This window comes from Accipiter gentilis, chromosome 13, assembly GCF_929443795.1.
Source record: "Accipiter gentilis chromosome 13, bAccGen1.1, whole genome shotgun sequence".
Taxonomy (NCBI): Eukaryota; Metazoa; Chordata; class Aves; order Accipitriformes; family Accipitridae; genus Astur; species Astur gentilis.
Window position 1 is genome coordinate 33,679,052 of NC_064892.1, and position 24,915 is coordinate 33,703,966.

Sequence of the window (24,915 nt, forward strand, 5' to 3'; positions counted from 1 at the left end):
TTACTTTTCTTTTTAAGTGAACACAACATAGAATGGACATTCCTGAAGAACACCAAATGAAGCTAAAAGCATCTAGAAAAATGCTTTTTTTCAGCATCCTGACAAAAGCTGGGATACAGTGAGTATTCTAGTACAAGATTCAGCAACTCATGGCACAGGCATCAGAAACCCAGGCCCATAAAGACTTTGGGTGAAGACTGCAAACCACTGACTCCTAGGAAAAGCGTGAGAGGGGAGTTGCTCCCACTGAATCAAACAAAGCTTTCCAGAATTTAGAGGCATCTAGCACAGATGAAAGACATGGCCAATAAAGCATTCAGTGCTATTTTGTGCCCAAGCAGCAGCACCTTCTGGCTGTTCCTGCATTTGTAAACATGTAAAAACTTCTGACACAGAAAAACTCTGTGCAGGATTCCTCAAAGGCTACTGACCCCTGCTTTACTACACTGTATCCTCATAAAACTGTGGGGTTTGTCATTGCTGTGGATGTGCATACAGGACATCAGTTTGTTATGTTACTCACCAAACAGCGAAGCGCAAAGTACACAAGGCCACAAGGGATCATCCTACTGTAGTTGCGATTCAGCATTAGCTTCCTCTCACTTGCTCTCTGATTAAGAACAGAATATCCAGTGACACAAAACTGCTCTTCACTCTCTAACACTGATAGTAGAACATATAAGCTCTGGAAAGGGAAGGCAAAATGAACCATTCCAATAAAAACTGTACTCAATCCTACACAAAGATTAAAATAGAGCTTTTATTGATGGAATAACAAAAGTGCTTTTCTTAAATATTTTTCAAAATACATTTATACAACTTACAATAATATATCCAAAATAACTGTATATACAAAACATTACCTTGTTTAATGTATGTGCTTTTTTTTGAAAATTACAAAGCAACTTTTTGGCAAAGTTCAACCTTAAGAGGTGATAGTTTTGAAGGTTGGATTAAGAAAAATAGAACCTGAGGGAAAGTGACACTTAAGTCCATGACAAGCAAGAAGTTCTCCATTAGTTAAATAAAAATGTTTTTGTAATATTTTTCACATTACAAAAATAACAGAAGTGGAGAAAAAAAAGATGATGGATACTTTTCTCATCATTTTATAGAGCAGCTTCTCATTCTTTCGGGTACAGGAACTTGAGATAAGAGTGCATGTCAAAAATGAATGCAACTAAGGACAGCAGCGCCCTGCTGTGGCTTTCTCTTGTGTGCAGTGTTTCTTAGCTGCTGTTGATATGGTTGACCTGATTGGATCTGCGATGGATTTCTTCCAGAAAACTCTCAAGCTGTTCTATCAGCATTCGTTTTTTAAACCTGTATTTAAAAGAAAGCATAATAATGGATGCACACAGTAATACATGAAACGTAGTTCACAAAACTTTCACTGAACCATGGAAACTTCAGTTATTATTTTAGGTCCAGCACATGATGAGGTTATATATACCTCATATGTATATACGCTGTCTCCTAAAGTTCTGGTAAACTACTAACCTGCTCTTCCATTTAATGAGAGAATACAAAACTATGCTGACTAGTCTATTCTAGCATGTTGCTGAACATCACTCAGCCCTCAAAGCCAGGAAAAAGAGAATTGAGTGCTTGCTGTTTCCAGAAGTGAAGTTCTGAAGTACAGAAATAAAATATATGTCTAAAGAACTATAACCTTAAAGCTGGCAACAGCTTTTAGGGATTATTTGCATGCCTTCATGGTGCATTCACAAAAGTTAAGTGAAGTTGCTACTGGTAAAGGAATAGCCATTACACAGTGCAGAGCAGATTTCCTGACAAGAAAATACAAATTAAAAGTTTGAGAAAGAAATTGAAGAAAATGCAGATGTAATCCATACCTCGAGTCTCTGCAGTTCTATTCCATATCGATTACATAAATTTGAACAGCAGACCATTTTGTCCCCCTTGCTCACATCCCTGCCTCGGTGCTCACAGCTCCTTGCCGTTTCCAGCTAGCCCTCCCCCTTGCAACATTTCTGCATCTGAGAAGCCACATCCGACCGGTACTTTGGCAGCTGTACGCATACTCAAAGATAAGCAGCAATGAAAAGACCACACACTTTCTCAGCTCGGTACTATTCTGAACTACAGACCGGGTTCAGTCCTGTGGCCTTAGTAAACCCCAGCAAAAGCCTCGAGTCCTGGCCAGGCCTCCCAGTCCATGTTCTTCACTCACAGAAACATGGCACGTGCCCTAATTCCCAGACCACAGACCTCCCCACAACCCCAGCTTGGCTACAGGGAAACAAGCTCCCATTGCCAACCACTTACTATCTTGTTGAATACCCATGCTCTGGGCCCCCTACCCATCCTTCTCATCACAGTTCTCCTCAGTAACCCTACAGAAATCCCACACCTCCAAGTACTGCTTCCCCTCCCTCCTTCCTCATTGCTTTCACAACTGCTCCCTGCTTGTTAAAAAGTATCAACCTGGGAAATAGGTCATTATTCCTTCTCACTCCCTGTAGTAAAAGTACAATAATCTAATAGCAAAGTGCTTTACTATAATACAATCCTAGTGAAAATTTAACATGCTAATACTCTGTGCAAGTGACTCAGTAACATTACTTTCCAGAATACCTTCAAGCCCCTCTGAAGCAGCTGTACAAGTTAACAGCAGACATTTCCTAGAAATTTAAAACCTGGTGGAAGGTGGGGAAAAAACACATTTCTAACTATTCTCACAAGAATTCAGGTTTACAGTGCACTATGTCAAGCCCTTCAGCACATCTCACTGAAAGTTCTTTTCCAAATGCTAAACTCTACAGCAATTTTTTCCAAGTCAACAGAAACAATTTACCACATTAACTAATACTGTAATTAACAGAATTAAGCATTGACTCTAATGCAACTCTTCACTCTAAGAATATAAGTTCCCTTAATAAAACTTCCTTGAGTAGTTCTAGCTATTGAGCGTAAAGCTTCATTATTCTTTTGAAATTGGTTGTATTACTTCTTGCCAGCACTTTTATCACTAGTGGGTATTGGTCAGCATTTTGCCTAGGTACACACTCTGGGCTTTGCTATGTGTATTAGTAGCCTAAAGCTCTTAATTTGGAGAATAAATAAAAGGGAACTGAATTTCTCATACTGAGAAGTTGGCTGATTTGGAGAATGTTGATCTGTATTTTGTCAGCTTTTGCTCTAGACTATTTCGCAGAGAATTAAAAAAACACGTATTCTTAGTGCTAGGACCATAAACGGCTTGCTATGCCAACTCCAGAAATACTGAAGACCTCTCCACTACATAGGCTACTTCCTTTTAGCTCTTTCCTAAATAACTCTTCAGTTTGTGCATCCAAAGTTATAGCCATCTATTGGGAAGTCATGTCTCTTGTGTTCAGTAAGGACTCCTTATAAGCACTAATACTACCCACCCAGGCTGAACCAAATTTGTATCATTAAGCATAAGAAAAGTCTTTGCCAGAACAGAAATAGCTAAGGATTTGAAATTGAGATGTGGTATCTCCTTGTCCTTAATATTTTCACAATCAACTGGAAGATGGAAAAAAAAAATCCATTATCTACCTCATCTTGATTTCTGCCTCTCAAAAGTGATAGCTTTTCTGCTATCAGAAGACGAACTGCAGGACAGTTTCCACAGGATGCTGAAAACTGGACTGTTTTAGAAACCTTCCTCTCTCCTCACAACTCTCTAGTGGATTAGCCTCCAGAATTCAATGGGGACAGTTTTTAAACACACTGTTGCTGAAATGCTCAAGAGCTTTCTTAAGTCCGTGTTCAGAGTCAGAGCTCCTTGGAGCAAGGAAAGAGAGCAGGCATTCCAAATTTGAATTGCATTCCATTAGCACTGCAAAGGTCATCTGTCAGTTAACAAAACAAGACTATCCTGAGAACTCTGGAGAGCCTAGACATGTTTCCTGCAGGGAGTAGGGAACCTTGGTTAAATGTGATAGCTTGCCTGGATAAGGAAAGAAGCAGAGAGCTGCAGTGTTATCCAGGTGGATGAAATGACCACACTATAAAAATCTAACCAAGGAGAGAGATTAAGCTCTTCCTACACTCAAACCAATAGAAATTAAAATTTAACAACAGTCAACAGAAACAGAATTGCCAACTTTTTCCACCAGTAGATACAGAAAACTGTTGACTATGGTGGGAGAGAGGATTTAATTCTGATGCATCCAACAGTAAAACTCAACTGCTGCCAAATTTTGTAGGAAGAGAGTCACATTTTTAAAGACAAAATCTGAGGCAAAAAGGTAAGCTTGTGCAAACAACACACATCAGGAAGTTTATGTGTTTCTGGATTTTTTTTCTAGGGAATTATTTATTTGCAGTGCAAAGCATTGTGTGGCAGGTTTCAAATAAAGAACTGCATGGCTGTCAAGCAGTTATGTATAGCAGTACATGGTGCAGTTTTAAAAGATTAATACAATTCTGTTACCTACCTTGAAGCTTCTTTAATAACATTTTGTAAAAATATCAGTCGGGTTTGTAAGCTTCCTTGTACATGCTTCAGTAAAAAGAAGATTCTTTCATATTCTTAAAGAGAAGAGAAAAATCATAGTAACTTAAGAAATGCCTATACAAATATCTGTTGTAATAGATCTGAGTGAAATGCAACAGATTTCATTCAGCTTTTGTAAGCTTTTAGGATATATCTCCTATGAACCAGGCCTGTAGCAATGACATACTGTTTAATGAACACTAGCATTAAAAAAACCAGGAAACTGCAGTTTAGGGTATTACTGGAACACCTAACAAGTTAATTCTAACACTAATAATATAAAAAACATGACCATCATGGACATTGATAAGTATAGCAATGTTTTAATCACTCATCTGGGAAGTTTTTAGCAGAGGTTTTAAAACAAACCTTTTCAGCTTTAAATTTATTTTGCTTCAGTCTCATGGTTCATCGTGTTTCTAAAATAGTGATCTAACGTGAATTCTTTGTCTAGCTCTCATGCCAATCACCTGAAAGAGATTTGGTATACTTACTCCTTCCTGGTTTTCGGATCTCTTTCATAATTTGTGCTCTTAGCTCTATATTAATCTCTCTGGAACTTCTGCAATGCGCTGTTTTTCTCCCTTTGCTGGGTGAAGACATCGGCAAGTTCTCTTCAGTACTTTGCTCTTTACTACCTGATTCCTCATGATTCTCCAAAAACCCATCAACATTCAAGTTATTCTCTAAATGTTCATGGCCTACATCCTCTGTATGAGCTGCTGATCGATCCAATGAGTTGAACGGAGAAGAGGGCATTGAAAACTCTGAATCCACAGTATTTGGGAAAACGTCTGATGAAAGTGGGTCTGTAACATGATTCTCAACCACATCATCCACTGTAACCTCATTATTTGTTTCTGATGCTGAAAAAAAAAAAGATTACACTTGCCAGTTTCACATTCTTTATCATCTGATGTAAGTCAATAAGTCAGTTCAGTATTAAACTCTTGTAAAGCTATGCTCCAGCTTGTATAGTCTACTGTACACGCCAGGCATAAGAAAATGTATCTGTGGGTTGTAACAGTGAGCACATTACTATATCTTCTGGCAATTAATGGCTTAAAAAAAAATATCACAGGTATATTCTATATATGAAAAGAAAAAATGCTATATGGACTACCAACAAAAGAAAAAGCACCTGTAAAATCTGTTTTAATGACATGGTTGTCTTTCCCCATCAAATTGAACTGACAAAGTTTACTTTAGTGCTGAACAGTGAGCAAGACTTACAGCACCTCAGCTCTACACCACTGGAAGTGAATTCACCACACTTGAAGCAAAATTCAAATTAATTTCACATTGTGGTACTTTTGGAGCATCTGCATTCCCAGGCAAAGGAAGAACACCCTTCTGAATGTTTACATTGTCTTCTCATTTAATACAGGAAATACATTGTTTATACTGGGAAGTTCATATAAAAGAGACTTCTGTCTGAAGGACTATTTTAACTCTTTCTGTAATTAACCCCAGATGCACACTTAAATACTTCATTTTCAAAAATCAGGGATAAAATTGCCATATCTGGGAAATCAGCCAATGGCATTTCTACATAAACAAGTTTTTTGCATAAATTAAAAAGCAAGCTCTCTAAAGATGATGAAGATTCACTTACTTTTGTGAATAGGAATAGGTTTAATAACATCAGGCTGTGCTTGAGTGATTGGCATTGGTGGCCCTTTCCCTCCAATGTGGTTATTCACAACCGGAGGAGTTTGCGGTCGACCTCTGAGCAGTGGGGACATACAACGTCGTCTTTTTGGAATCCCTTGCATATTTGGTTCTCCAGGTCTTTTATGTTTATTTTGAGGTCCTGATACAAATTCATCTGCTTCATCTATCATCATTCCCTGTAATTAATTTAACGGGGACAATTCTTAAACTTTACACCAAAAATGCATCATATGAAATACAATGAACGCTTTGATGTTATGATGATGTTTACCATGTATAAGGCAACTATATAAAACATGCCATTATATACTGAATTCTCAAACGTCAACCAAAACATCCCTAGACTAAATCAATGTGCTTAAGGCCCTTATCCAACAGTCTGCCTAGTAAGACAACTGAGTGGGCTGTAAAACTTCCTTTTCAGTAACTGCAAAATAACTAAAACATTTAAAAGAGCCGCTGTAAATGACATTGGTAATTTGGTCAAGTCCAAGACAGATTTGGACAAAAGGGAGAGTCCATGCTCTCAAGGTTAAGGGAAGCTTTTTATGGAGGAAGTTTGGTAAAGAAAACATGATTAGGTATTAATTATAATACAGTGACAAACATATTTCATTTATAATACAATTCAGTGGCATAATACTGATTTTCCAACAAAGACTGCCCTCCATAGGATACTATTAATGGAAAAACATCTGAGACACTTTCTTGCAAGCAGTACTTTTCCAAATACTGGAAAGTGATTCTCCAATACATTGCTCTTTGAATGGTCTAATCAGCAGTGCACACACTCACAACAGCACATTTTTAAAAAGCTTTACAAGAAAGTCACCTTCTTGTCCAATTTGAATGGATTGCCAAACGTATGAAGCCTTCGTGGTTGATCAGGATCAAGCTCTCGGAGCGGAGAAGGTATTTGTTTTAGATACTCCTGGTAGTTTCCCATTTGTGCTATAGGTACGCTGTGAACTTGATCTATCATAACAGAAGGGTTTATTAATATATGATACTGCTCACCTTATGAGAATTTAGTCTATATCCACTTCACACCTCCAGTTTTCAGTCTTTTATCAAATGCATTAACAAAATAGATTTGCAAAACTCACCATTATTCTTGCCTAACTGGTATTTATACCATCATGTTTTGAGTGCAGGAAACTTGCTTAAATGAATCAGTACGTGCCTTGTGTATTTATCATTATGACAGGGAAATAAGCAATAGTTGTCATACATGGATGTTAGTTTTCCAGTATGTCCCATAAGTTTTCAACAGGGCAGATGGGTGAAAAAACTGAGACTGGGAACAAATTATAACTAAAACATTACTACAAACAAAAGACACATTAATGCAAAGTAGTAATGCCATGCTGCATACAGCTTTGACACAACCCAATTTTAGCCACCCAAAATTTACTTGATGAGACTAGCATTTTCCCAAAGCAATGGTGATTTTTGACCACTGGAATCAATAAATTCTTAAAATCCATAGGACCTGATTCTAAACTTGTTATGGATTTAAAGTTGCAAAGCCTTTGAACAAGCAAAACATATGCTAGCAGAAATAACTAATGTTATTTTTTTTTCTGCTTTTAGTGGTTTAACCCCCTCCCCAAAGAGTAACTTCTCTGCATTTCACCTTACATTATCACTTCATTACAGATGTTAATCTGACCCAAGTAGTGGCAGGACTAACATAACATACACTTTCACTTGCATTGCTCTTATTTTCTCCACTTATTTCATCATCTTCTGTTGCCATAAAGCAGTATCAGAAGACACAGTAGAAAGGTAAAGGAATAAATTAGCAGACTACTGAACTATTTGCTGTTGGCCTAAGGCAGCACCCAGCGAACAACCTTACTTTTCCACTGCTAAAAATCCACTTCTATGGAGAGAGATCGTAATGTTCAGAACTGCCCTGTGATTTTTTCTCAGATACATCATGAAAGCTGGGAAAAAACAGTGAACAAAATCTTATTTAAAAGCCCAAGTCTCCTCATACAGACTAAAGGACAGAGCAGTGAATAGCAATCTTCTCTAGCCTCACCATTTTTTCTTCCAGTAAGTTATTTAAGGAAAAAAAAAATAATCTAAAAGAACATGCAGTTTAATGGCAGTAGCAGACATCCACAAAGTTTTAAAGAATTACGCTACTTGTTATAGTCCTCATTTTTTTTAGTACCAATCACATCACAGGTAGACAAAAAATAAAGTGTTATCTAACCTTCATCTTGTCCTTTGAGGAACTTGCGAGTACTCTTCAGTAAATTAGATCTCATTCGTGTTAACTGATCCAAAAGATTTCTTCTGGGTATGTCATAAGCATTTCTAAAAGTCTGAGGTTTCAAATCCTATGGTTTCAGCAAATAAAGTTCCAATTAATACCATGTATGAAACAATATCTAGCATTTCAATGGAAGTATATTGAAAATAACAACATTACACACAGTGGTGCTTACCTTATTCAGCAAAGCTATTTGGAACCCAGCATACTCCTTCATATTGAGGTCTAGAGGTCTATGAGGAATTTCCCCAGTAATCCCCTGTAGCAGATGTTGAAAATCGTTCCTATGTGCCATAGACAGGTTGTGTGATCTGCTTCTGACCTTAATTCCAGTCTCTTGCGCTACCTTTTTGCCTACAGAGCCAATGACTCTATCGGACTCTATTTTGGCCTTAATTTGAAATAAATAAATAAATAAAATTGACAATATGCTCTTAAAAGGATTAGTCAGACTTATTCATTTTAAATTCCTACCCAGAAGATTCAACAATGTGCTAATACACTATGACGACCATAACCAGGATGAGTGCTTAAGGAGTGCTTAATACATAACCACTTAATGCTTACTACAATTTTAAATATAGTGAACAGTTTGTGCCTAGGTCTTCTGCATATTTCTCCTCGGCTGCCCATTATGGTATCTAAGCACCAATATGCATGCAATGCTTTTATTTTCGTAAAATGCCATAATTTGACTAGTAATTCTCTGCAAATCTATCTGTACTCACATGGACTGTTTTCTACAATCACAGCTAAACACTATAGTTCTCAAAAGACTGATTCTCCCACAACTATAGTTGTGATCAGTCACACAATGGTATCAACTTTTTAAAAGCTCAATACAAATAGTCATAACATTAATAAATATGAAATACATTACAATACCCAATTCTGTTTGACTAGACAGACCTAACCCCCAATATTATGTTAGATTTGTACCAAAATCAAACATGTTCATAAATGCCAGCTTTTTGGCAGAATATAGTTGAACAAAGAGCCAAAAGTAATTTACTAATACACCTGCCAATGCTGTTTTCACAGTTTCATATAAATTTATAGCCTACTCAAAATTTGAATATATACTTATTAAGAATACTGGGTCTCTATTAGCAGTGCCTTTCAGAAGTTAGAAAAGCTTTGAGTACAATTTGCAGTGCATGTCATTACATCTTAGGAGTCTAAGATGTCTAGGTTGAGAGATCGGTTCACAGAATACTGAGCAACATGACTGTGATTTAATAGGATATACTATAAACTTCAAGAAGTTTGCTCCCTCAATCATTTTTATTAATGTTTTAAGAAAAAGCTGGTCAAACTCATTAGTTAAGTTACAAGTACTTGCACTACTGTTTCTTGAAGTTTCAAGCCTACTGCATTTTTTTATTACCTTGAACAAGAAAGCTTAACATGCACAGTTTAACAAAATAAAAGTGGAGGTAGCAAGGCAGAAATGCTTTAGCTGGTGCAGGAGACTAGTCAAAGATATGGGCACTATTCTGAACACAGTCAACAATTTCAAAAGGTCACTTGCCACTTCTATGACTGTATCCTTATTTGAGTTTCTGAATTATGTCAGTTTATATTTACGGAACACTTTGTTTCATTTCACAAGCCAAAGAAAGGACACTTTCCAATTCAAATGCACAAAGTATAAATCTCTATTTTCTGAAAAAAATGCTAGAACATCTTCAATATCTAAGGTAAGACAACATGTTTTCTTTTGGACAAAAATATGTTACTGTCTGTACAAGTAAAAATGGTCCTTAAATATAAAAAAAATCTCAATTTGTACCTGAATATCTATCTCTATAGTCCAGTCTATAAAGTCTATTTTTAAATGTTAAGTTTTCCCTCAATTCAGAAAACTAAAGGGCTTTTTTGCTAATTGCTCATGGGAAGGTATTAACTTGATCTTTCTGCTCTTTTTTCCCTTCAAAGCCATTGAACTTGAGTATTTTAAGATTATCCTGATATTAGAATAAGTTTTTACTGCTCTTTTGCTTCAACATTACCTGCTGACTCAACTTTTTGAGATATGAAATGACACTGTAACTAAGTCCATATTCCACATTGTCAGCTATAAGGTTTGGTGCTCCCATCATTCTCACAGCTTTCTTCAAAGGCTGAAACATGGAATATATTGTATAGTCATATTTAACTTTATAAGTGTTGTATACATACTTCAACTGTATCAATTTCAACTAGAACCTAAGGTCCTCAAAGTTAGAAAAGAAGAAAAACAAAGATTTTCAAGGGCAGCATTTTTTGTTGTTCTTTTAAAGCATTGTTTCCATTCATACACAATCAATTATGAACAGAGATATTATTTATATACGAGTCACAGCTGATGAAATTTTCATAACATTCAGGTCTCAAGCCTTCCACAGGACTCCAGTGAAAACGGGATTATTATGCATGAAGTTTAGCTATTCTCTCTTAAATTAATACATATTCTACTTGAAATAGGGACTACACCCATAGTGGAAAGATAACTATAGTTACATAACAAAATAGAAATTTTAACAGAGTAAGTCATCTTACCCCAAGATAATAAGGAGGCATTGTCTTCAAATAGCTTTCAAATGACTGTCGCCATTTCAATGTAGGCTTTGCCTTGTGTACTTTAAACAAGTCATCTGATGGTTATAAAAAGAAAAGAGACAAAATGAAAGGCATGTCTGGACAGCATTGCATCTTTTTTTCTAATAAAAGAAACTCTCAAACAAATGCCAATTGCTCAGTGCTTAAATTAATATACATATTTTAACATACATATAACTAAACTAAATATACACACAGACAAGATTAATGCTGCAGCCAAAAGATGGAACCTGATAAATTATTTATCAAATTGAATTGGTAATTGAGACAACAGATTGGGAAAAATGGATCCTAAAATAATGAAAAGCGAGACCACAACATATCCAAAACAGTGGTTAAGTAAATTATCTTACACATTGAGTCTGGGTCATGAAGGTCAGCCAATTGGTGACAAGTGAAGCAAGTTACTGATGACAAATACATTGCTCAACATCCTACCTTTCTACAGATGTGTGATTAAAACTGGCATTAATTGCAGTAATCTAATTAGAAGAGATCAATTCTTCAATTGCCTACCACCTAAGAAAATTTTTTTATGAAGTGGTATTTACCTAGCAGTGGAAGGAGGACTGGATAATTGTAAGGCATCACAAATAAATTCACACAATTCAGCGCTGTACTAGCTTTCAAGTAACCAAAAGGATGACCAAGTTCACTGTATTTTGCACTATTGCTCACATATACCTGCAATAAAACACATTATATTGTATGTAAATCCAAAATATTGTGTGCTGAAAATTTACATCCTATTTTGATTATAGAATAAAGTCTATGAAAAACAGCACTCTACAAATAACTTCCAATTCAGCATGCACTCTACTTGCCTGCCAGCAGGTCTGAGGGGATTTTCTTTCCAGGATAAACTGGGTCAGTGGTGAAGGTTCTAACTCGTATTTATCAAAAGGCAGTTTGTCAATGACCATCGGTTCACAGTCAGTACAGGAAAATTTCACCACAGGATGAGATGTGCGAGGTGGCTAAACATAAGCATTCACTGTTAATAAGTCTGCACCATGATTAAAATGCAATTGTGCTATGACAACTAAAGTAATACAGGTTCTTTGAAAACAGACATGTATTTAATAAGCCTATTCAATACAGGATTCATATTTATTGTGAGTCCTAAGCAATTAATTTATGACCTTAGCACTGTCTTACAATCTGAAGGCATCTTATTTTCTAAGTAAATGCCAATTGTTTTACCTAGTAAGTCCAGAACAGTATGCAAGTAAAACTCCTTGCATATATACAAAAACTTTGCAAATGGAAGTAAATCCCAGTAGGGACAAAACCATCTTCAATGCTACTCTGGGGCATGCCCATCTTTATTCCCCACAGAAGCAGGCACTGTACTTTTGCATTTGCTGACTTCCTCCAGCACTTTTCCTTCTTGGCAAATTAAAGAGTTACAAGATCCAAACTGAATTATAATGACCAAGAGCAGCATGAGTTCAGAAAAAAACAAGCTTTAGAAGAACTCACATTTTAACTAGGCCTGTGAAAAATTATTTCAATTCAAGCAATTTAAGTGTTTGGATTTTAATCTTTTTATTAATCACAGGGAAAAGGCCTTTGTGCCTTGAGTTTCAAGTGTAGGTTAACAACATATTTGACATTTCTTTTGCTGGAAGGGAAAGCTGATTTTTTGTGTGCAATGAAAATTGGAGCTGTACGCCTTCCACTCAAGGGTCTTCAGGAGAGGAACATAAGCTCTTATACTTACCCTGAGCCTCCTACAAGACCACAAGGCTCTGGGGAAGATCTCAATTGGGAAGCCTCCTTCCATTTACTCTCTTTACAAGAAGGTAACTAATAAATACATAAGATAAACTAGGGAAACACAGAGTTTCTTGGACCTTCCTACCACCTCAACTTGAAAGTAATTTTCCTACATCTAGAAACTCTAACCTCTTCCTTTTAGGATGAGCCACCCAAATGTTATCTGTCCACAGAGCTGGGTCTTGCCTTGAGCCTCTCCACTCTGCGGGAGGCGTACTGTCCAAGTGCGCACAAAACAGGAGGCCCAGCCAACTGAAGGAACCACAGTTCTCTTCAAAGAAGATGCCTCCAATAAATAATTGTGGTGGAGTTTTTGACCAAGCCATGAAGCAGTTATACTAGCAATAAAAAGGCTGCAAAAGAAGTTGAATGCTAAGACTTGAGAAGTCAAATAACCCTTGGCTGGACAGCAGAACTACTTTTACCTCACAGCAGTGGGAGCAGCCATTTATACGTTGATCTGCCAACACAATTATTAGCAGACTTTCATATACATTTAAGAAAGCCTTGATAGTATCATTACCTACAGTACACAAAACAGTTGTTGGGGTAGGACTGAGACAACTCCACTGTGGATTAGGTAACAGGGAGGAAAAGAAAAATATCTAACTATGGACTCTTAAACAGCCAAGAGTTAGAAAATACGCTAAGTTTTAATACCATGTTTTCAGAACAGTAAGGAAATAAAAGTCTTGAAACATTATCAGCAAACTTAGCTCCACAATGTTGCATATAGAAGGTTCAATGTGGAATTCCAATTGACGTCAACAGGAATGCAGCTGCACATGCAATAATCCAGTGCTTTATGCAGTTATGAGAGCTATACATGCTACAACTAAGAGAAGAATTTTCTCATCTTCTTGCCATTTGGGTAAGTCAACCTCATGTTTTTAGCAGATTCAGTTCAACAACTCTTCACTTAGCAAGATCTATTTTAGCAATCACAATCAAGACCTGCAGCAGCAGACAAACTGTACTGACTCTATACAGTGAACAGAGGCACATAAGCCATTGATAGTTATTACAAGGAGTACACAGGACAGTTTTCCTACAAAGCAGCTTTTTAATATCCAGTACACAATGGCATTTTGGTTTTTAAATGACTATAGAAGATTTACTCATATATGCTAGCTTGCTTTGTAGTTCAGAAGGGCATCCACGTCCTTCAATCAATGTGGCCACAGATGCCAGCAATATCAAACCTGTAAACATGACTAAAATTTCATACTTGTATCACTCCTCAAAAACCTGTATTTCAAAGAACTTTATAGATTTTTCAAACAAAGGAGATAAAATTTATGAAAAGATCAATAAGTTTGCTAGTCAGCACACTAGTTTCAGATCAAAAAACCCACAAAAATTCAATAAAAATCATGAAATGTAGGGAACAATTATACAACTGCATTATTTCTATTTTAATGATTCTCAAAGATTAGCAGAAATACAAAAATACATTATACTATACTAACAATTAGTTCTCAGACCAAACAAAAGGCAGTGGCACACATCCTTTTATGAAAAAGAACAAATAAAATTAATTCTCTGGGTAGTATTTAAAAAAACAAGACAAGTTTCTCTACTTGGGATAAACTTAAGGTATGGTTACACTGCACAACAGCAGATGAAATAACATTCACATGCTAGAATGAAGACAGAACTATCACAAGGATTCAAAATTGGGAAGATCATACTATCTTTTCTTAATACCATCTGCGAGGTAATAGAATTTGATAGGCTATTATCAAAGTGCCACCTTATTTCTGGTTTGATATTTTAACAGAGTCCAAAGAGAAACACTACGTGCATGTACTAGGTCGACATATAAATCTGTTACAGGCAGTTTCTTAATGCTTCAAAGTTACTAAAAAGCAAACCCCATGGTATTATTTGCTCATCAGTAATTTATCGGAGATAACTGCAACACAGGTTTACACGTGTCATTCCTTCTTGGGTCACCCCATTTTTATGGTTGCTACAATGAAGTACATATCTCAAGATTTAAAAATTGGTGAATAGGAAATCCTGGAATATTCCCCAACACACAAACCCTTTGCTTTATCTAACTTCAGTACGTACCAGCGTTGGAGAATTTTGATCTGGCCAAAAGGATTCAGGAACAGGCCAATGACCTATAGGAACCCCAGTTTTAGGGTTTGGTCTGACATAAATAAGTTTGTGACAGCTGTGCCAGGGTTGGGGTCCAAAGGATCTAGATATATCCACCTGCCCATCTACAGAAGAAAAAGGCTTTATGAGTCAAAATAGTGTTAGAACTCAAAAAGAGTATTAAACAACTTCTGTGAACTAAACCCACAGGGAAGCTCTTCCTGCAGTTAATATTTCTAAGAACAGCAGACAGTTGTCAGTAAGCATTTCTGCAAAACCCCAGAAACTATGAGAAACTAAATAAGCATTGAATGTTTAGAGGATCAGAGCTGAGAAAGCCAATTATCTGGAGCCCTTCACAATAATCAGCTTCTTTCTCCTCCCATTGTTATTAACAGAGAACCTTTAAATTTCCATGCATAAAATAAAATTTTACACATGACTAATACCACTGGACTAACTTTTTATTGCAGCAAAGCAGGATTAAAAAAATCCCACAAACACTTCTCAGTAACATCTTAAGAGAGACCTAGCTAAGCTATTTAGAACAATAAGTTAAGGCTGCAGTTGTATTTGCTATTTTAACTCTTAATACAGTCACTTTACTACATTAAACAAAAAAGGATAAGCATATAAACCCACGGTATTTCCATATCAAGCTATTTACATTTCTAGCTGGTTGAAAGCTACTGCTTAAAACTCAAGAACCCATTTAACCATTGCTTGACGTGAATAACTGCATTTAAAACTACCTGAGTGATATGACCAAATGTAGAGGTTTTACATAGTGTCTAGCAGCTACACAGTATTTTGAAAAAGAACAACAGAATTTCAGACACAGCAGGTCTTTTTTGTAGTATTATCTTTTAAATTGCAACAGTTTTCCTTTTGTTTTGCCAACTATTACATTAAGTTCACTAAATTATATGGATAGTGATCCCCGCCATTTGATATCATAGTGTAAAAAATTTCAAGTACCATCAACTGGCGAGGGATCTGGTCCAGCTTTTTCAAAATTTATTACCACTCCACTTTGCACTTTTTGCACCAATGACTCAAGACATTGATTCAGCATTCTTGGAGAGCACACACAATATGATCGACCTAGAACAAAACAGTCAAGGTTAAGGTTGTTCAGTGCTTCTGCCCTTATTTTAACTTGGATCATTTAAAACTGTTCACCCATCACAAACATTGATTTACATATGGATTGCTGATTTAAAGATTCTTCCCTCTTTAAGCAGCAAGGCAGCCTAGTGAAGCAGTAACAGTGTTACAGGCACCTCATTGGAAATGCTTGGGTTTCAGACCCTTAATGACTTTAACTCCAATTCTTGGTTGCATTCATGGAAAATGGGCTCCCCCTTGTGACAGACATCAACACTTAACTGTCCACGAATTCTAAGTCAAAGCACTGTTAGTATAGTATGACATTACAGTCAGAAAGCAGTGGAATCAAATCCTTTTGGAACACTTTTTAAATCCCTTTGCTTGCTCTCTATCACATCCCCTCCAATGCATCAGAATAATCGTTATGTTTTTAATATGTGATGTAATAAAAACCTTTTACAAACAAATTATAAAATTAAAGCCTGAGCTTGATCTGGAATATAATTTCTAAGAGATTAAGAATATGAGTTATGATGGAGAGAAGAGTACCAATTTTGCAGAAATACTATGCATTCTGCATTGCATTCTGCATGCTCTGGAAGGGGGAAAAAAAACCCCACAACCCAACACATTTCCTTCACTTTTGGCTTCTTCAGATCAGAGTATGCCAGGAATTTATCAAAACTGCAGAACAGACTCAATTTTTACAATTTCTAATTGTGATACCAAGGTGCATTAGGAAAGAAGTTTTCTCTTCTAAAAAGCTGCTAAAGAAAGTAGATTCACACTCATCCAAGACAGGTTACACTAAATTATCTGTAGCTTTAATGCAATAAGTGTCTTTAGTTTTATTATATCGGAGTTCTGAGTTTTCACAAATAATGTAAGAACTTAGAAATAATCATGTACATGGGGTGGAATGAGTAATAGACCTAAATTGAATTAATTTTCATTTGCAAAAGTATTCACTTGTCAAAGGAAACCAGGGCACTCACCTCCTGTGACTTCGCACATAGGTGTGATTGCAGAGTCATCCACCGGTACCCCTGTCATCTGCTCTGATTCTGGTGCTGTAATACCAGGCAAACGGAGAACCAAAGCAAATAACCTCTGATCCCATCGAAAGGGTTCCTTAGTCAACTCACTTCCAGGTAGAGGGGAATTGAGAGGCAAATGGAGCTGAAAAGGAATTTAAATCTGTGAATATGCTGCTTTAAAAATAATTAAAAAAAAAAATCAGGTTACACTGTGATGGCAATTCACTCTAAACATACTTATAACCTCTCCACAGATATTTATAATTTGATTCAGGTACTGTACATTACAAGCAAGACACCCATCATTTAATCAACACTTCAAACATTTCAAGGCAACATGATGCACAAAGTTGAGAGTTACAAACTAAGTGGGAACAACCGCTTTTTAAAACCGATCTAAACTTCAGAATCAATAGAATATTTTCTTTAGAATTTCAGCAGTAAGAACTGCTTCACTGCAGTGTTCTTCAAACAATTTTCTGCAGAACAGGCCCATTCTCAGCTCAGTCTTTTCCTTGATTCTTCAAGATAAAAAGCACAACTGAATGAAAAGGTAATGTTCATCTAAGATTCCTGCAGAAGAAATATAACTTGGGCATAGTTGCTCAAAAAATCTAGCTGCCAGGATCACCTGCTCCAAATAACTCAGCTTCAACAAGTGAACTAATGTGGTAGTTATGTTATAGAATCAGAAGGCAGAGATTTTACGTCACTTGGGTATATCCCACAACTAAACTCATGCCTGTGCTTTAAGTGAAAAACAGAGATTAAGATTAAAATCAACACTGAAATGCAAAATGAGTTCTCACTTTTAGGTAATAGGTAACAGTAGCCACAGCTACCCATACAAGGAAGAATTGCTTGCCACATGCTGTTGTGTTGCCTCTGTCTGGGAAGAACTACGCAAAAGTTTTAGTTCAAAATATTGAAGATACCATCCAGGGACATACAAAACACAGGAGCATTCTTTTCTCTTTAATTCCAAGAGACAGTAAAAAGATTCAAATTTCAGGCTTCAAACTTGCTGCACTGAAGATACAGCAATGGTCAGGATATTATTTATTAACAACTAACTGCAACAGCCAGAGAGACTAACAGAACATCTAAAATTCCCAGGGTTAGTGGCAATTTTATAACCAGTTAACTGAAACAAGAAAAAAAAATAATCAACGCATTAGCTTCTAAGGGACAGCACAAGGCGTTCAGAACACTCTAGCCACTCTTTTTGCATCCAGACACCTCAACACAGAGATTAGCAGGAAAAAGAAAGCTTATCAAAACATTCAACTACAGAAGCCCTGAACAGATAGACTAGACTTACAGTAATTACAAGTTTCAGAAATATTTGATAGATCCCTGGTTTATGATACCAGTATCAGTACAAGCAAAATTCTCATTCCACCTGGACCACTGCAGCCATAAAGGGGGAAAAAAATCCCCAAAGCAATGACTCAAAGTGGTGCAAACAGTTCCATTACCTAGCTAAATACAAGGGTTAAAAGCCCAGAAGCTGAAGCAAACTCAACACTGCCTCAAACACTTTCCTTCTCATGCAGCATTCAAAAAATCCCAATTCTCAATCTCAACATTAGCAAAGGAAACTGCTAGTCTATTCTGAAACATGATGCAAGTCCACAAAAGCACCCATTACAAATTGCCTTCAATTTTAGTTCGTAGTGGTTCATTGAGGAGTTTGCAACAAGCTGTTGAAAAAGTTTTCTTGTTTGCTTATTTTTAAGAGATTAACTTGAAAGCATTCAACCTAATTTCTAAATTGGAAACCTCAGTTATTTCTATTTACATAATGGCAAGAATCTCATATTGGGAAAAATACATGTCTTTGTGTTTGAAAAATAATCAATTTATTGATACAATCTCAAAGCCAGGAACAAACACAACAAACTCACTCTCTTAACATGCGAGCAAGAATGAGAACACTTCGGACTTTTCAGCACACCTGATACTTCACCTTGAATTTCTGCTTTTGCTGATGCAACCAGAAAGCACATGTGAGAGCAGCACTATTTTCCCCAAATGTTTCACGTGAAATCAGTCAAGGGGCACTCAGCTGTGTACCTCGTTTATTACTAATTCACATGTATGTATTTCCCCTTTTCACACAAAGGGCCAGCAATGCCTGCCTGGCAAAGGAAACTCAGTTAGAAGAATAGCCACATTCTCAGTAGATAGCCTAGAATCTTGACTGTAAGAGGACTCAATTGCAAGTACTAAACCGTCCTCACCTAGGGCTATTAAGGAACATCATTCACCAAACTTTCCTACTTAGATCTGACTGGACGGAAGATTTACTAACTCTGAAGAGTACATTTCATCTGCAAAACATACATATGTAACAGCACTGTTTTTCTTCAGGCAGCATATATACATATTTTTTAATATATGTATTTATATATAAGTATCCCATTGGGCCCTGCACCAACACTATCCTGAGTTCAGTTTATCTCAAACTACAAGACCTTTCTTTGACTTAGCTGGTTATATATATTGAGAGAAACCCAAAACCAAACAGCACTCAGGAGCAGGTCTTTGCATTATGTACATATTACTATCAGGAACATTTTCAAACTGCAAGATGACAAGCAAAGCCAGCGGCATCAAGTCAAATGTCCTCACTTTCCTTCCCACAGTTTAATTCCAGTTAAATTTAACAACCATGTTACTGGCGAAATTATAGATTCAAACCAGGCTTCTTTCTCCACACACATTAGTAACTTGGTCTTCTTAACCTCCAGTTATTTTTTTTTAACTGGTATTGTATTACCATAGCAACAGCATACCTAGCAGAAAATCAGATGAGCCTAGAAATGTACATCTTGCATTTCATTTCTCTTTCCCCACACATATTTCAATATAAAGGCACGCACATCTTTTCCTCTTTATCCTTCATACTGGTTGCTGAGAAGAAAGACTGAACAATTTAAAGGGAGGTTATTTACCAGCAATGGTCTTCAACATGTCTGTATATAATCACAGACAAGGGTCCTCCCAGCTCAGTACTAAAACCAGCTGTTTTGTCTCAACACTAGTTTGTAGGAGCACACACAAACCCTACCATTCCCCAAATGCCATAATGCTACAGTAAGGTAGCAGTGTGTGCCTTATGCCTCTTCCCTGCCATCAAATCCACTAAAATGTTCAAGAACCAGGAGAGGTTGGAGGACAACCTTTTACCGAAGAGATCTTAAAGAACTCCGTTATTGGCAAGCAGGTCTTTTGCTTATTCTCAGTCCTTGTTTCTACATACATTTATGCCATCATAAGAAGCAGCACAGTATGAAATCCTCAAAAAGCATCAGAGCATCCTAGAGACCCTAGGCTGAATAAAAGCTAGCTAAGCATTAGAAAACTCTGCAGTGGCACAGTAGCTGGTGAAAGAGAGCAATGCTCTTCTGGCAATGATTGCACTTACAGGCTCATGCATTAAAATGGGCAGCACTAGCACTGCTTAAGCTTTAGTACCCAAGTAATTACAGGCAGCTCCATCTTGGGAAATCTCATAAAAGGTTGATACAAGATTAGGTACTCAAGAAAAATATCCATACAGAGACAGTCAACTTCTCTTTCTGTATCTAAAAAAAAAAATCTTTAAAAAATAAAAATCTATCGGCAAATATCCTTTCTTGCAGGCTTTTCTGGTACCCATAAAAAGACAAGGCACATCTAACATTCCAAGCAAATGCAGCATTTCCTCCTTGGAGAACTGAAGGACTAAGGATGGGCAATGAGACTCAAGCCCAGCTGAGAAAACACACTCTTCATAGGCTGAGAACCTCCACTTAAAGTTAGCAGCATTATGTTTTCCTATCTTTTTCCATCCAATCGTATGCAGCTATAACACAGAGATAGAAAGCCACAATTTGTTCCTCCATAGGAAATAACTTAAGATCACTGAAGAGACACCAGGTCAACGACATGATACACTTGGCCATTCTTACGCTAACATTAACCGTAAGTGCACACTGAGCTGATAGCTCCACAGCATTCACATGTCAAGAGCTCTGGGGCTCAGTGCCAAATGCTGCGATCCTGCCAAATGCTGTGATCCTGGCAACTGCTGATAACAGGAATAACATGGATGAGAAAGAATGGGAACACACATCTAATAAGATCTGCCACATGTTTCTTGCAGAATTTGGTTAGAAATCAAGATTTCCAGCTGGAGGAACTATGATTAAAAATATTATGGAGCATTTACAGTTCCTGATTACTCTTGAAAGTAAGCAAGACCTTACCACTTGTTACAGTTATTACAGCAGGGATGCAAGATGATCAGCCCTGAGAAGGATCAATGTGACAATGTCAAACAATTCTGGGATAAGGAGTCAAGAAAATCACTGATTCCTCCTGTAAGAGTGTCTCATAACTGGAAGATCAGAATAGCAACATACAGAAGCCAAGCAGCGTTGCTCATGCTTTCTGTTTGCACAATCATTCACCAGAATGTATCAATAGGTCAATAGCCCAGTTTCCATCTTGCGAAGAGGAGTTTTATGCTTCCTCTTAAAACAGAGGGTAGGTAGAAGGAAGACAAGGGAACATAGCTTAGCAGCTGCAAAACTGGAGAAGTATGACATCTTATTTCATAACATAAAGAGGAATAAGAGAAATCCCCTCAAGCAATTAAACACTTGTTAAAGGAAAGATCAGGAAAGGGCTAAGACCAAATTTGAGGAATCAGGCCAGAAGTGAAAGCCACTCCAAGAGGAATCCATACCATGAGACCAATAATTAATGATGGTATTCCAACAGTATAAGCCCATCCCTTCCTCAAGTTATGACTGGGACAAGTGAATCCAGGGAAGAATCTGGTCAACATGTCATGCTGAGCATAGAACTGATGCTGGCACTCCAGTACATCAGCACTGGTGCATTAGAAGTCAGTGCCACAAGGGACAAGACTGAAAATCTTACTAACTTGTACTGGTGAAGATGATAATTGCATAGACTGCATCATTTCTGTCTTCAGTCTGAGGAACCACATTCATCAGAGACAAAGTGGTGCTGAAATGAGTAAGGCTCTTTATCTGCGAAACCCATATTAAATTCCACAAAGAACAGGACATCTGAAGAATTCAGCAAGAGCTCTGAAACAGGGTTTAAGCTTGACTGCTTCACACTAGGGCAAATGACAAGTGTTCCCACAGTGATAAAGCTGATTTAGTTGGTAAGAATGCAAATGTTCATCCAAATGACAAAGCTTTGAGAAAACTTGCCTCCAGGTTCCACGCTGGCTTCACAGGCTTTCCAAAAACAATGTTCTGTCGGTTCCCTTGTACTTAAGTTTTAAAAGAACTAAAAATATACTGCCTTAGTCTGTGATAAGAACTTTACACAGGAAGTAAAAACACTGTTGTCATAGCCAGTGGGATATGATCACTTCCAACACCAACTCTGAATAGCTTCTCCAAAGTCAGACCCAAAGAACAGAAGAGACATTTGAAAGTGACCAAAAAGCTTTGTTATTGAACAGAAGAGCAACAACAGACTTCCATATCTCCAGGGTAGTGTTACTGTATTAATTCTGCCTCATTTCTGCATGTCCAACTTGAGAGGTAACTGTAAAGGATGCTCAAGCTACACTAAGAAAAATTCTGATCAATAGGACACACGTTGACAAAAGCAAAAGATTATCCCTGAAAGACAGAAGCACCCTCAGATGCTTTGTTCCCCTGCTCTTTGATAGTGTTAAGGATGTTCCTACCAGTACAGCTATAGCAAAAGAGGGGGAAAAAAAATAATCGCATCCATTGCTGGGTATGAAATATATACCCTGTAAATACATACGGAAGAGCACTCAAAGAAACTTGCATTTTGTCTTGCAGGAAGTAAGAGCAGTGGTCACTTGCAGTTCCTCCAGAAGACAATGCCTTTAAATTTGCTCATTTACCAAGAAATCATTAGTTCACTATCATTAGTAGAGCAGATTCTGCATCTCAAATCATGTAAGTGTCAAATTTGGCCCAATGTCACAATCATGACACTAAAACTCTGGGTGTAGTACACACTTATCAGTGAGCACCACTCATGAGCCAAGCCTAAATTCAGTAGATTAAAGCAGCCACCAGAAAACCCGTTTTCTCAACAGAAGTTACAACAATTTAAAGATGTGAATGCGTGACCAAATGTTTGCCTGACCATAAGAAAATGTCGTCTTGTGAAGACCAACACAAAAAACTTGTTGGCTATAAAAAAATACTCTTGCTGTAAGAAAAAGAGCTCATGACACCCAATAGAGCTTTCTTACCTAAATCATTTTGGATAAATGAACAAGATGAAAGGAAATGTAATGTAGAACCATAGAACAGTATACATTAGAAGGGACACATGAAGGTTATAGAGTCCAGAACCTTCCGATTGCTCAGGGCCTTGTCCAACTCAGTTTTGAGCATCTCCAATAATGGAGATTTCACTACCACTGGACAACCTTTGCCAGTGTTCAAACACCCATAGAGTTAAAATTTTTCTTGATATCCAGTCAGAATTTCCCCAAGTACAATTTGCAGCTGTTGCCTCTCACCTCAGCCCTGTGTACCTCCAAAAAAAGCCAGGCTCCCTCCCCCATTAAGTTGTTGCAGATGGTGGTAAGACACCCCCAACCCCACAGGCTTCTCTTCTAAAGGCTGAACAAACCCAGTTCTCAGCCTCTACCCAGATGCCATTTGCTTCACCCCCTGAGCATCCTGGTGTCCCTCACTCCAGGATGTCAATGTCAGACTTTACAAGTTAAGTCACAGAGAAGTTGCTTCTCCTCAAGAAAAGACTTAAGACAGCTAAGTGACTACCCAATTAGCTCTTAAAAAAACAAAACAGTATTCTGCTAACAGCACTAAATGTTGTAGAAGGCTCTACAGGTGTCACACTACCCTCTGTTTAATTAACACTTGCTCACTGACAATCACTGTAAATATGAGGCTGCAATTTTACTCAGTATTTTGGACCACACCCAATCAATCACTGGATTAAGCTGAAATAAATATGATAAAAGTGAGGTTTTATACAGACAACCTACTTGGTATCATGGATCCAGGCATGCCCTTTCAGTTACTGGCTATGGCTATTTGTTAGTAGTCCACATAAAATTATGAGGTCATTCAACTTTCTTCCTCTAAGTCAGATATATTACAAAAACACTCAAATACCACTTTCCATACAAACAACTTCTGTAAGTGCTATAAGAATGTGATATAATTGAGTATTAGGAGAAATTCAAGTAAATTATGAACAATGATGTATGACAAGTTAATCTGTATAGTCAAATGTGGTGTACCACATGGAAAAGCCTGAATCCTCCTCTTAAGCTTCAGGACAGACCTTTGGATATTAAGCTTTTCCCCGAAAAGGCAATGAGCTTAGGGATTTTTTCTTGTTGTTGGGCTGGGTTTTCTTTACTACTGCATGGAATGGGCACTGAGCTGGTCAGACCAACCCTATCCCTAGTGACCTCTTCCGTCTTTTTAAGGAAAGAATTCAAAACCACCAGTAAGTTAAAATAATTCAGTGCCTCAGAATTTGCTATAGCTCTGAGTTTTCCAGATGTCTGAGCAGGTATTCCAGTATATTAAGATCTGGTGTTTTAAACTGCTTTACAGATTTAATTTGAAATACATTTCTTCAGCTCTTATCTTGGATTATAAGGATACTACTGATTTGATTATAATCACTTTAAGAGCCCAGTGCGAAAGTAGTACGTATTTCACATACTCCCTAGTGGCCACATCCTTTGGGAAATCACTACATTAATTCGGGTCTATACATTAAGAACTTCTATCTAGACCTGTTAAAGACATACAGGCTTTACAGAAATCAATTTCTTC

The 24,915-nt window shown here is 37.2% G+C and overlaps 1 protein-coding gene across 3 annotated transcripts in view; it reads right to left on the bottom strand.

Annotated features, from left to right (window-relative positions):
* Positions 1–742: 742 nt before the first annotated feature.
* Positions 743–24,915, bottom strand: part of INTS6 (integrator complex subunit 6) — a 45,387-nt gene continuing 21,214 nt past the window's right edge. For 2 of the 3 annotated variants that reach the window (XM_049815649.1, XM_049815648.1), the window contains 14 exons: positions 17,039–17,222; positions 15,912–16,037; positions 14,904–15,058; positions 11,873–12,025; positions 11,600–11,732; positions 10,989–11,083; positions 10,460–10,570; positions 8,623–8,838; positions 8,388–8,514; positions 6,996–7,138; positions 6,105–6,339; positions 4,984–5,355; positions 4,431–4,524; positions 743–1,323 (listed from right to left, as the gene is read on the bottom strand). In XM_049815649.1, the coding sequence (XP_049671606.1) occupies positions 1,230–1,323; positions 4,431–4,524; positions 4,984–5,355; positions 6,105–6,339; positions 6,996–7,138; positions 8,388–8,514; positions 8,623–8,838; positions 10,460–10,570; positions 10,989–11,083; positions 11,600–11,732; positions 11,873–12,025; positions 14,904–15,058; positions 15,912–16,037; positions 17,039–17,222 (2,238 nt within the window). In that variant the 3' untranslated portion in view covers positions 743–1,229. The remainder of the gene's footprint in view (positions 1,324–4,430; positions 4,525–4,983; positions 5,356–6,104; positions 6,340–6,995; positions 7,139–8,387; positions 8,515–8,622; positions 8,839–10,459; positions 10,571–10,988; positions 11,084–11,599; positions 11,733–11,872; positions 12,026–14,903; positions 15,059–15,911; positions 16,038–17,038; positions 17,223–24,915) is intronic. The other variant, XM_049815650.1, reaches the window with a different exon arrangement.